The sequence below is a fragment of the Arachis stenosperma genome, chromosome 5 (genome assembly GCF_014773155.1).
Source record: "Arachis stenosperma cultivar V10309 chromosome 5, arast.V10309.gnm1.PFL2, whole genome shotgun sequence".
Lineage (NCBI taxonomy): Eukaryota > Viridiplantae > Streptophyta > Magnoliopsida > Fabales > Fabaceae > Arachis > Arachis stenosperma.
Window position 1 is genome coordinate 3,521,613 of NC_080381.1, and position 14,141 is coordinate 3,535,753.

At 32.9% G+C, this 14,141-nt stretch overlaps 1 protein-coding gene across 1 annotated transcript; it reads left to right on the plus strand.

Moving 5' to 3' along the window:
• Nucleotides 1-9,580: 9,580 nt before the first annotated feature.
• On the plus strand, nucleotides 9,581-13,148 carry LOC130982561 (uncharacterized). The gene is made up of 5 exons (XM_057906597.1): nucleotides 9,581-9,744; nucleotides 10,419-10,536; nucleotides 11,115-11,214; nucleotides 11,816-11,902; nucleotides 12,515-13,148. Exons 1-5 carry the CDS (start codon nucleotides 9,684-9,686, stop codon nucleotides 12,653-12,655), a joined length of 507 nt encoding a protein of 168 aa, XP_057762580.1. The 5' UTR covers nucleotides 9,581-9,683; the 3' UTR covers nucleotides 12,656-13,148.
• Nucleotides 13,149-14,141: the final 993 nt, after the last annotated feature.

A 14,141-nucleotide genomic window follows, 5' to 3' on the forward strand; every position in this document is an offset into this window, starting at 1 on the left:
TGGAATAATACGTCAAATAAGTCTCCAAGAAAAATACATCACGATCAGACAGATTTGTCTCCAACAAAATTTAACTAAGATTTTAATCCTGAGATTTTTAGTTATACACCAGATGCGTTCGCATGTCAGTTTGACCCGGTCATGACGTCCAACGTGGAGGTTAACGAGCTGACGTGTCTGGTTAAGTGTAACGTATCACCTCCGAGACAATTAGGTCCCATCGAAGCCGGACAAAACGACGTCGTATTGGATCTTGGGACAAACGACGTCATTTCGTGGAGGACAAATAAGTTCCCATTAGAAAAGGCAGAGTAACGAAACGACGCCGTTTTAACTGGGAGGCCAATTTAAAATTAGGTTGTCATCTTCAACTCTTGCAACTTCGTGTGGTGAGAGATGTGCATTTGATGATGGCTAGTGGAGGCACGACGTCAGTTGCAAGTCATAGATGAGGTGGAAGAAGTATTAGTGATGAGCTGATGGTTGATAGTGTGACGACTGGATTCGCGAGGGGCCGACTGAGAAAAGGAGAACATCCCAAGTGCAAGTGCAGAACATATGCTGTAATATGCAGGTCTCAAACACCAGAGAACTCGAATTGGTTGTTCTTTGCATTGGTTGTCGTCACTTTAAGATACTCCAAAGTCATTTTGTTGTGGTATAGTTATGATAATTGCTGTAGAACTGTAGAGTTGATTGTCATTTTTATTATTCTCATTACAGAAAAAATAAGGTTATTGTGATTTTTTGCATGGTTTAATGAGATATTTGGGTATACAGGTGTAGTCGACGGGCGTAGATTAGCTTATGTCGACACTTGTGCGGGTGAAGAATGTGTTGTAAGTTTGAAGGATGGCTTGGATGAGAGTGTAAAGCAGTTGGAGGATCTGTTGTTGAAGATAAATGAGGATTGCCAAATTGTGAAGAAGCATACTGTTTTTGCTTTGTTTAGGAGTGTAATAATTAATGCCTTGTTAGTTGTGGTTGTGCTTTGTATCTATGTCGTGACTGATTAGGCAAATTTTATTATATGTTAATTATCACATTATTGAATTGAAATGTCCCATTATATTTAGATGGATATGCATGAAGTCAATTATGGTGAAATAGTATAAAAGAAACACATTGATTTTGGTTTGTTTCATCCATTTATCAAAATGGTAACATAACTGAGAATTAAAATATTTTAACCACACAAGTAGCTAAGTTTAGCAGTAACATAAACCAAAACAAACAAAAAAGGTTTATTTCGTTCAACATAAATTAAACCAAAGCAATCCAAACAAAAAAAAGGTCTATTTCTTCTAACATAACAAAATATTTTGTGTTATAACTAACACAACAAGTTTCACACTAATTCTTAAAAGTATCATTTCTTGAAAGACTTCGTCCAACATGCTAGGTCAAATTTGACTAGGTAAGCCGATGCATCCTCATTGACCTTCTTCAGTCTATTCATGTGCTGCCTAAACTCTGTATACGTACTACTCTTAGCACAAGTTTATACAATATTTTTCAACTGCTTGTTCTTGTACTTGTTAGTAAAATTCTTCCAAATATGTCTAACACAGTTTCTATGATGCGCGTTCAGCATAACCTCTTTTAGAGATGGCATCAGACCGTATATAACATTGCATAGTATTATAACTAAATTAAATGGTATAACTAAAATAAAAGGGTATAACTAAATTAATAAATAATCAAATTTAAAGTTAATTACATTAAAAGTCATTAAAAAACAATCGAAATTAATTGATACCTTTTGCTGATTACTAATGAAGTTCCACCCTTCAATTGCAACAGGGTCCAAATTATTTTGTAGGAATTCTAGAAACCATTTCCAGTCTTTTTTGTCTCACTAGCAACTACTGCGTATGCAATCACGTATAGGTGATTGTTGGTATCTTGTACTACTACTGATAGTAGTTGTTCTCCATAATATTCCTTCAAGAAGTAGCCATCTAATCCTATCAGCGATTGATAGCTAGCCCTAAACTTCTATTTACAAGCATCTAAACACGCATACAACTTGTCAAATAGTGGAGGTGACTGGAGAATAGACTTCACTACTGAAAGGGCAGTTGAACCAGGATTGCTTTCGTGTAGTTCTTGTAGGTAGTCTCTCACCTTTTCATATTGAGACTTCTCATTATCAACATACATCTCTCTTGCCATTTTCAAACCCCGATACAACATCTTGTCACTAATTATTATATTATAATTAATTTTGATATGATCACATACTTCTGTATGGGTTAGTCTTGAATGATTTAGAAATCTTTTTGACAACTTGTCTGCAATCCAATTTTAATCTGTCATGTTACTTTCAAATTCTCTCCTACAAGTATGTACAGGACTAAAAGTCTTCATCTGGTAGCCTCCAAACCTTGAGTTCTTAGCACATTAGATAATTCAAAGACAATCATTTTTTTCATGTTGTTCTTTATCATCTACTGCCTCAGATCCCGTCTTTCTAGTATTTTGGTTATGGTCACCTTGAACTCCATCAGTTACAACAACATCAAACACCTCATCAGGGTTAGGTTGGTTTGAATTAGTTTCAGCTGATTTTTTCTCAGTTGCAATGTCATGAGCTGCATTATCATCTTCAGCAATATTTGTCTCAGTAGGTACCATACTACTATTACCAATAATTTCATAAACATTTGATGCATCTTCCTTTGTCTTAGCTTTTCTCTTAGCTCTCACTCTTGTTTTGACTTTTTTCTTTTGTATCTCTTTTTCAACCATGAATCCTCCATGAACACATACTACTCTTACCATTCTTTTATTATTCTTGATACGGAATATTTTTCTGCCTTCAATTATAGTGTAGTCCTTTAGAGAATTTTTGAATTGTTCCAAAGTCTTAAACTCCATCTTCAGCTGAAATTGTACTTTTTCAAATTTTGCATTTGAATCATATTGAGTCAAATCAAATTCATCACCCCATTCATCACTTGAGCCTGGAGGAGTCAAGAAGACTTCTGACTCATGCTCAAAATCTATGTCTAAATCATCCACTCCAATTTCCTCTTCAAAAGTTGAAGACTTTTTAGGACCAGTCCATTACTTTTATTGGGCCAATTATTGTCATTTGATTTTGATTCATCCTTACCAGGTCCAACGGCACTTGACCTAGCATCACTCTTCTTTCTCACATCAGGCCCACTTTCATCACTTACAGCACATCTTTCTTTTTTATTCTCTACTCTTTTACTTTGAGTCGTAGCCTTAGTATCTCTGCTAACATTAACACAAGGCTTTGTAGCTTTCACTGTAGCTTTTTTCTTCTCATAATCACCTTTTCTCTCTTTCCATCCACCTTTTTTTCTATCACACTGCTCATCCTCACTTGAATTAGAAAAATCATAACATGAAGGTGGGAGCTTATATGGCTCATCTTATATAGATTTATACCCATCATCATCATTTGAACTACTCTTAATGATTGCATCATTGTCCAACCCAACAACCTTAACAATTACCTTCTCAATATTCTCATCGCCATCAGATAATATCTCCTCTATCATTTTCAATATCAGATGGTCAAAATAAATGTAATATTCATCCGTATCTTCATTCTGTATCTTATTCTTCTGCAGGATTCTAATTTCTTTATCTCCATGAATAGAGTGTAGACCAAATTTCAGGGTTGCAGATGTGGGATCATATCAATACATAGCTTTGTAGTCATGGTATCCCAACTCCAAAAAAAAAAGCTTCTTCAAGTCAAAGAAGCAAATGAGGTCAACGTCCATTGGGGGGAACCTTTTCACGTTTCCACTAATATAGACCAGGACACTGTTGTTATTTTGAACAAAGCTTCTACCATGATGAAACACAGGAACCACATTTTCAGACATCTAAATGCCAACAAACAATTCAGATGTCAACATCAGTACCACCTCTTATTTGTTTAGTCACAAAATGAATGTATAAAGGGATTCTAACTAAATAAAGAGGTATAATATATTCTTTACTTTATCCATTATCACTAATCAGTATTCACTACAACTATCCATAACAATACATGTACACAAAATCAGAAATTCAAAAACATTTTTGACTATCCTTGATCAATGGGGTATGGAACCAACTGCTGTCACGACCTCCGTCACAACCATTTTTACGATCAACCACAGCAATGACTATAGACAACATTGATGGGGATATAGAAGGAGCAGCGCTAACGAGGTATGGAGTAATTTCACCACACAATTAAATATGAGAAGACTTGTGCATCGAATTGGTCCCCTAGTTAAAACGGTGCCATTTTGTTATTCTGCCTTTTCTGGTGGGGACTTATTTGTTCTCCACGAAATGAAGTCGTTTGCCTAAGATCCAATACGACGACGCTTTGTCCAGCTTGGATGGGGACCAAATTGTCATGGAGGTGACATGTCGCACTTAACTGGACACGTCAGCTCGTTAACCTCCACGTCGGATTGTCACCGTTAGTCCTTACCAGATCAAACTGACATGGGGACGTATCTGGTGTATAACTAAAAACCTCAGAGTCAAAATCTTAGTTAAATTTCGTTGGAGATAAATTTGTTTGATCGTAAATTTTTTGGGGACCTATTTGGAGTATTACTCTTTTAGGTGTATTCAAAAGCACCCCATATCTTTTAAAAGTTGCAAGTACAAATATATAGCCTTTTTTATTTAATAAATGTTAGAATATTATTAGGATCAATTATGATCAATTAGTATTATTTAGTACATCTAAATATTTATTATAGGAGATTACGTCCTTATTATTACGATTCTCTTAGTACCTATAAATATCCTTTCATATTGTATCATTCTAGACAACTTGAGTAGACAATTTGAATACAGTCAATAATACACAAATCATTTTCCAATTTAGTCTCTTGTTTCTAACATGGTATCAGAGCCATGGTATCCTCCTTGAAGAGAATAGGTTGTTTTCCTTGCGATGAAATCATCGTAGTTTTTGTATTTTTTTCTATACCATTCTTCTTTTCCTTTTGTCACTCCTTTGATACTTTCTCACCTCACCGATTAGCCTATTCTCTCCGTCTTGTGTCTTTTCGAGTCGAATGATCAAACACAAATGTCATCCGCTGTTTTTCTATTCTCATGAATAAATCATATAGTTTTTGCTCTCTTTCTGGCAGTTCCGTCTGCGTTCTCTCGTGGCAGTTCCGTCTGCGTTCTCTCGTGGTGGCAGTTCCGTCTGCGTTCTCTCGTGGCAGTTCCGTGTGCGTTCTCTCGCAGCAGTTTCGTGTGCATTCTCTCGTGGCAGTTCCGTCTGCGTTTTCTCGTGGCAGTTTCGTTTGCGGTAGTCCGGTCTGCGTTTTTTTCTGGCAGTTCCGTTTGTACTTTCTTTCGATTGCGGCAGTTCCATCTGCGCTTCCTTCAGACAAGCGGCAGTTCTGTCTGCGCTTCCTTCAAACAAGCGGCAGTTCCGTCTGCGCTTCCTTCCGGCAGTTCCGTCTGCGCTTCCTTCCGGCAGTTCCGTCTGCACCCGTTTTATCAGTTTATGCAGTTTTTTTCTCTTTATTTCGTTGTTTTAAATAAGTTTCAAACTCAAGTTGTCACTTAAGTTTGAGGGGAGATGTTAGAATATTATTAGGATCAATTATGATCAATTAGTATTATTTAGTACATCCGAATATTTATTATAGGAGATTACGTCCTTATTATTACGATTCTCTTAGTACCTATAAATATCCTTTCATATTGTATCATTCTAGACAACTTGAGTAGACAAATTGAATACAGTCAATAATATTATAATACACAAATCCTTTTCCAATTTAGTCTCTTGTTTCTAACAATAAACATGAAACAAAAAATTTATACTTTTAAAAAGTACAAGCATCTTTTCAAAATATTTTACCAAATCAAATATTAATATTTGTGATTTAAGTATTTTATATTAACCATGCTGATTATTGTCTGCAAAAGTGACTTTTAAGAATAGTTATAATTAGGTAAAAATGCGTATATAATTATATTTATATAAAATTAATAGTTAAAATTGTTAAATAATTTAATATATTTGATTAAATTATTATTTAATGAATTTTAATTATTAATTTTAGGTAAAGATCGATAATTGTAAGGGAATTGTCACCTTAAAATTAATTCGGTGTTAAGGAAGTGCCAACATAAATGATGCATGTATATGGGTCGGTTTATGGTGACGGAAGAGGTGGAGTTTCAGTCCGATATAGTGGTCCAAACTCCAAAAGAATGATGGCGGATTAGGTATGCCTACAAAGATTTCAACGATCATAAAGTTAGTACAAGTTCAAAAGATGAAGATTAGGATTAGGATTAAAAATGTTGGTATCTTAGCTTGAACCAAAGTCATACCCACTTGTTTATAGTGTTCATTCAAAATCCAGGAAAAATGTATAGTAAAACCGGTGCATATAGATATTTCCCAAAAAACTGATTGTATTGATGGTTATTTTTCAGGCACAGCACTACTAAGGTGGTGTTGGTAATAATCTTGTTCTTGTTGGTGAATATGGTCCATATTGAGAATGAAGTTGGTTGTTGGTGACATGGGAGACAATTCATCACATCTTGATCATGTTCTTTATATATTCTCCTTATCATATCATAGTAGGAGAGGAGGTTCTTGAGTGCCCTGTGGTTTTGAACCGGTGGAGTGTGGGTCCATCACCACCTTCATTATTTGTGCACGAGGTTAATTATTATGAAAAATATTTAGTAACAAAAAATAATTTAAATTTATCTTATTTAATATTTATTAATTGTTCTTAAAATTAATAAATAACGGTTTACTTTTTGATTACCTAGTATTAGGGGAGTAAGAGATTTAAAGGTTAAGTACGATTTTGGTCTTTAAGATAGAGATTGAAAATTTTTTTCATCTTTAATCTTTTTTTACTTATAAAATCATCCTTAAAATTTAACTTAGTTTTAAAATCATCTTTTTTACTAAACTTTTAATTTTTATTACTAAATTATCTCTAACTAAAAAAAATATAAAATAAAAAAAAAAACACGTTAAGGGGAAATTGGGAAAGGGAAAACGCGTTAAGAGGAAAGGGAAGGGGGTTTCACGGAAGAAGAGGGGAATGGGGTGTTCAGGGAAGAAGAGAGGGAAGGGAATCCATCGCCAGCCCTCAAGAGTGTTGTCATCCCTCGTGATTTGCACTGCCGCAGTGCCTCCCTCGTGATTCGCAACGCCGCTGACCACCATAGCGCCTTCCTCGTCGTGATTTGCAGCTCGCCACCACCGCATTGCCATTCTCGTTGCAATTCGCGGCGTCGCCACCACTGTCGCAGTCCTTTCCACGCGATCTGCCACCACCATCGCAACTCTCCTCCCCTCATGATTCGCAATTCACCGCCGCAGCCCCTCCTCCCCCGCTACTGACGCAGTTCTTCTCCTCGCGATTCGCAGATCACCTGCTCTCCCTCGAGGTCCCTACAGTGCTGTTTCCATTTTTTATTCATTTTTTCTTTAATTTTTCAAATTTAAAGGAAACTGTGTTGCTTCTGTTTATTTCATTATTGTTGTTGTTGTTGATACTTCTGGTTGCTTTTGTTTATTCTTTTTTATTCTATTGTTGTTGTTGATTTTTCTGGTTGCTTCTGCTTCTGTTTCTTTTGTTGGAGAGGAAGGTAAGACTCTGCTTTGTTGCCTTCTGTTTCTTCTGGTTCTCAATGTGTATTGCCTTATTTATCTTCTGGATGCTTTGTTTATCTGCTTTCATTATTCATGTGTATTGCTTCTGCTTCTATTTTTTGTCTTGTTTATTTGCTTCTGGTTGCTTCTGTGATGGAGAAAAAGAAAAGGAAGAACAGAAAATGAGGATTTTGGAAAAGAAAAGAAAGGGTATTTTGGTTTACGATTTTAATATTAAGTTAAACTTTAGTAACGAATTTGTAAGCAAAAAAAAGTTAGGAACGAAGGAAGTTTTTAGGTCATACCTTAAAGACTAAAATCGTATTTGGGTGTAAATAGATTAGAATCTTTACAACTCATGGGATTCTAGAGATTTAATCTCAAAATATAATAAAATAACATTTATATTCAGAAAATCTATTTGAGATATGACAATCAAATAATTTAACTATTTGAAATCTTTTTGGATGAAACATCTAGTATATAAGAGTAAAGTATCATTTTTTTTCTAAATATTTGGAGTAAGTCCTATTTGTGTCCCTAACATTTAAATCATCTTATTTTTATTTCTAACGTTTGTAAAAGTGATTCAATGTTATCTTGCCGTCAATTACACATTATGAGCTTTAGAGTTCTGGAAATCTCTTCTTAAAAGAATACAAATACCTAAGATAGAACCGATGATCTACTCCGAATAATAGTTCATCAAAAGTTGAAACTAATCCCTGTAACATTTACATAATTTATTTTTTAGGGATATGATTGAATTTGAACACAAATAGTGTGTACAATATTGAAATTGAACACATTCAAATGAGACCTAATTGAAAATAAATATATCTAAGTGAAAATAATTAAAAAATACAATTTGATTTGTAAGTATAATTGATAGTAGGATAACATTGAATCACTTTTACAAGTTATATATATAAGTGTAACGTGTACAGTGTACTTGAAGTAAGGCCATGATTCTGAAATTAGAGTTCATATTCAGAAGATCCCAAAATTTTGCTCATGCATCTCTCTTCTCTCACCATGCTTTTTCTGCCGCCAAGAATAGAGTTTCAACATGAATCTGTCTAAAAAACTGAAAGGAGAGGAAATGCTAACACTATACATACTAAATAAGTAAATATGAATACTAATAACAATCTTTGATTAAATAACATTAAAAATATGTTAAGACTTAATATAATTTAGAATATGAGAATACGTCATTTCAAACCATGTCTATATGACTAAATATATGTGAAAAGAGAGAGTAAATTATCTTGTTTTTTTGCTTTTAATTTGTGAGTTATAGGATAAAAAATTTTTAATTTATTAGAATATAAAATTAATAAGATTAAGTCAATTTTAGAGTTGAAACTTAGGTGCAGTCGACTTCACGTGAAGTTGATACTTGAGAGCCGTTAGATGATTTGACTAATTTAACTAAATTGTCATCTAATGATTCTCAGATATCAACTTCACGTGAAATCGACTTCACCTGAGTTTTCACCCAATTTTAATATTAATAAGTTTTAAATACTATAAAGAATAACAAATTTTGTTTTTATAAATTATAATATACTACTAAACATAAGATATAGAACTTTTTTTCTGAAGAAATATAATATGCATTGAAATAAAAGTTTACTTTAGTCCTTAAAATATAAATCTAAGTCATCTTAATTCCTAAAATTTAACATCTTTTAATTCAAGAAATTACAAACCATGAGTAATGTTTTATTAACTCTTTTTTTTTGTTGTCAAATGCCCAAGACAAGACAATGATTAATTAATTTACACAAAGGTTTTTGTTTCTGGGCCACTAGATTTGTAATGTTCCCCCAAAAAGTGTGTTTTTGAGGTTCGGCCTGAGCCCAAAAGAAGAGCGCTCGATATTATCGAAAGCTTGAAACTTGGAACAGCAATATATATTCTTTCGATTTCTACAAGGAACTAATGACAAGTTGACAACTTCCACTCCCATTAACGTAGGTTTTTCTGTTTCGCTCTGAACCTGTTTGCTGAAAGTCCAGAAAGAAAGAAAGAAAGAAAGAAAATGGTTGTTCTATCAGGATCAGTGGCCATGGTTAAGATTCCAGAGACTCACTTTCTTTCAGGTTGTTTCGTTATTCATTGTTATCATCGTCATTGCCGTAATGGGCACCCCTCAAAACTGTTCCTTTTTTTTTTCTGAACTACGCATTAATGTTTCTCACACTGCAAATGTATCTTCCGTGTTGTTCTCTATATCAGTTTTGATCCTATTTCCTCTGCTTTTGGTATTGTTTTGTTTTTGTGATTCTCACTTTTCACATTTTTTTACTCTATTATTATGATTCCTGAATCCTGTTGATTTCTAAATCAAACAGAAAATGTGAACAAAATTTAAAGGATCTTTTAATTGATTGTGACTTAGTTGTCTAGCTCCAACCAATGGATAGCTTAATCAGAATCAAAACGTTAGGTTGAAATTTGATTTTCCTTGAGACTTGAGAGAACGCGATTTTGTTGATGGCTCAAAAACTCAATGATCCACTACAATTGGTAAAAAATGATTGGCATGTGAAAAATTTGTAATGTCTTAGTGTGCTTGGTTTTGTTGAGAAGAATGAAAATGGCTATGTATCTTGATCTGATTGTGTACGTTGTCATTTGGAGGAGAATGTTGATACTCACATGCTTTGTTTTAATTTGCATTTTTTCATTTGTCAACATGTTTTGAATTTAACAATTAGCATTTAGCAACATTTCTGGAAGCTTGTTATTAACATTTAAAATGATTTAATTTCAGGTTCTTTATCAAAACCAATGGATAAATGCTTCTTGAAAATCAGCTCTAGTGAATGCTTTCCAGGTTCCTCTGTTAGGGCTAAAGCAACGCATAAGCTACCACTTGTAGTACGAGCAAGGTACAACTAAGACGTGGCTTTATGGTGCACCATTATTTTTTCACATGGTTATTGTTAGATATAAAACTGTTAGTGTGCCTATGCCTAGTAGATTAAGCTTTTGGTCGAGTTGGTCTTTGACAATTGACATGAGATTAGAACTTGTACGACATTTTTTGTTTTGAATTTGATCATTCTTACAAAAGTTGAAATTGAGACTTTCAACACAAGGTAAGAGATCGATACATGCACTGCCGATGCTTCAAGCCCAAAGGCGTCTTGCATAAGGGGGCATGATATATATAAAAAAATTTTGTATTTCTTTCCTAACTGTTTAAGCTTCTGAGAGCGCTGTTTCTTGACTACTATTTTTGGTATATAAACCTAACATATAATTTGCCAAGTGTCAACTAGACAACCCCAAATGTTGCAAACTAATGGCTATTCTTAGTTTGTTTTTTATTGTGTGTTGTGATCATTCATTGCTACTGTGAGTCATTTTACATATCTAAACTAATACAAGCATAAGATATCTTTCATAGGGGATACATTGGGATTGTGTTAACTTTATAGTGTTTTTAATTGCTGTGCTGGTACAGTGGAGATGGTGGAAGACAAAATAGTGGAAATATCTTTGTTGGTGGCTTTGTATTGGGAGGACTGGTTGTTGGAGCATTAGGTTGTCTATATGCACCTCAGGTATGTCCTTCGAACCTGTTTTGTTCATTTTTTAAACTATTTGTTTTCTCTTCTTGAGCCATTTCATGATTTCACAAGGTATTTTGTTTCTCAGCTTTTTATCATTTATAAGTTTCTCACTATAACTACCGAATAAAAAAAGAGTATCCCCATTATCCATATATATATATTCTGCTGAATTTAGTTAGGAAAAAGAATACACTGCAGTCCCTTTTACTTTAACCCAATTTATGTATTACTCAAATCAGATGTGATCCCAGCAACTTAACTATGCCTGCATCAAATTCAGTGTGATTTCTTCGTTTTCTATCAGCACATTTATACCGAACTTGACTCTATTTATGTTGACTCCCTTCGGTGTCACAAAAACTGCTTCTATTTCTTTTTCACATTATTTTTCCACTTGTATATATACACACACAAAAACACACTCCATTTACTTGATAGCAGTGGTCATATATGTGTTTTTACATGAACCTTCTTTTATGAACTGCTGTTGAGCAGTATTTTATATGATGTTTTTAACTTAAAAAATGATTGTGTAATGAGTTTAGAGGCATATAAATATTTATCTTTGGCTTGCGTGTTATGAACTGTCCAGATAAGCAGGGCACTAGCTGCAGCTGACAGTACAGAAATCATGAAGAAACTTCCGAAATTTATGTACGATGAAGAAAAAGCTCTTGAGGTCAGGAATTAACCCTGCAATTATAATTCATTTGAACCATCCTTTTTCTAAACGTGTGTGAAACAGGAATAATACGTGTCTACAGACTATATAATATAATGAATTTACCCCCTACCCATTTACAATAAAACCATTGCTGTCAAGAGATGTGTGGTTCATGAAAAGTTTTCACATTCTTGGGAATCTTTATTGCAAGATCATTCCGATATAAGATTTTTCGTGTAAAATTCCTAGGAATGTAAAAACATTCTTCTAACCACACGTTCTGTCAGTATTTCCCTGACAAAGTTTCAACAGAAATAAATTGCCGAAAAATACTAGAATTTTGGTAGTTCCCATGGCATATACTAGTTGAGCAACGTAGGTGGTAAAGAAATGACTCTTGAGATTAAGCTTTATGTTATAATGCTAACTCTTAACTAACTCTGGCACATGCCATTAATTGATAATGACTTTTAAAGAGAATTTCTTTTACTAGTGGAGCGGAAGTTGTTCTTTGAATTTAGGACTTCTGATCTTTTTTACTAAAATTTTGAGTGGTCTATTTTCATGAATGGTGTACATATAAGTACTGTACTTTAATTTTGTTGTTTTCCACTGTGATAAAAACAGAGGACTCGCAAGGTGCTGTCGGAGAAAATAGCCGAGCTGAATTCTGCCATTGATGGTGTTTCTGCACAGTTGAGGTCAGATGAACCCACGGAAACAGACGGCTACGTCGCAAGGTCAGAGGAAGTTGAATCATCTGTATAATGGATGAATTATTAGTGATTAGACCATATATTATTAGATTTAATCACAAACTATCGTATTCTTTTAATGATCTCGAAACATTATCATCAAGTACTGGATTTTAATGTTTTATTAGTGAATTTTGCTTATCATAATCAAGTAATCAACTATTTCTTTTCCCTCTGGTTGATTAACTTTGCATCACCAATAAAGCATGGTTCTTGCTGAACTTAGGTTGAATGGCACAACTAAGAACATTAAAATGATGACTCCATATTACATTTGCATTATTGAATCCCTTCAGGTACATGTTGTGTAGGATCTGAAGTTGATCCTACATAGTATGTTCCAAACATAAGGTTGGGATTCATGCATAGGTGTTGAATTTCCCACAAGGTGATTCAACATCAATTCAGTTTTCATGGTTGGTTTGGTGCATAATTTTAATGTCAATGTGATTTAAATCTTGAATTGATATTTGTGGGGGAGTCTCATTTAACTTTTTTTTAGTGGTAACAATGGAATATAGTGTTTTTTTTTTTTTTGTAGATTTATGTGTAATTTTACATTTCATCAAGTATATTTATAACATTTTTATTGTAAGTTTTGTGACTTCTATTTTACCCCAACCAAAGATATCATTGGATTTGGTAGTTGAATCAGAATATCAATATAAAAAAAAATGTTTTATAACACACAACATAGTACTCTATATGAGCTGCCTAGAGTGGGACCCTTGTTGTTTTGTTTATATGCGGCGAAACAATTATTTGCAGTGAAAAAAATAAAAGAAAAACTCAACCAATTATTGTGGCAAAACATTTTAACTTCTTAGCCAAGACATGAAAGTGACCTTTTCTTTTCACAATAGTTAACATATATTTATGAATTTAATTTTTGTATATTGTCAGTATAACATTTTTTTATATAGATAATTAATAATATATTATTATATTAATAAAAGTAATTATTTTTTAAATGTATTATTTAAAAAATATCTAAATATATAAATCTGATTTATACTGGTAATATAATAAAACTAAATTTTATATTTATTTAAGTGTTAATATTTAAATAGCTTAAAATAAAAATTATTTAAACCAGAAATTGAGATAGACGATTACAAGATGCAACAAATAAAATAATTTCTTGTCGTAAATTAGATAGTGTTTGTTTTCAAATATTATAATTAAAATTTAATATTGTGTTAGTAGCTAAATATTAGAATTAAAATTTCAGTTCTAAAGCACATTATTTTAGTTCTTTTAACACTTCTAGAAATTAAAAACACAAATAATTTAAATTTATAGAGACAAAAATTGAAATTTAATAATAATTTTTTTAATAAATATTTTTATTTTATTTTTATATTTATCTTAAATTAAATAAGATACTAAGTTTACATTAAATATAATATAAATATTTAATTTATTCTTAATTTTTTAATTTTTATCTTTCAATATCTGTTTTTCAATTTCAATCATCTTTCTAAACGTAATTTATATCT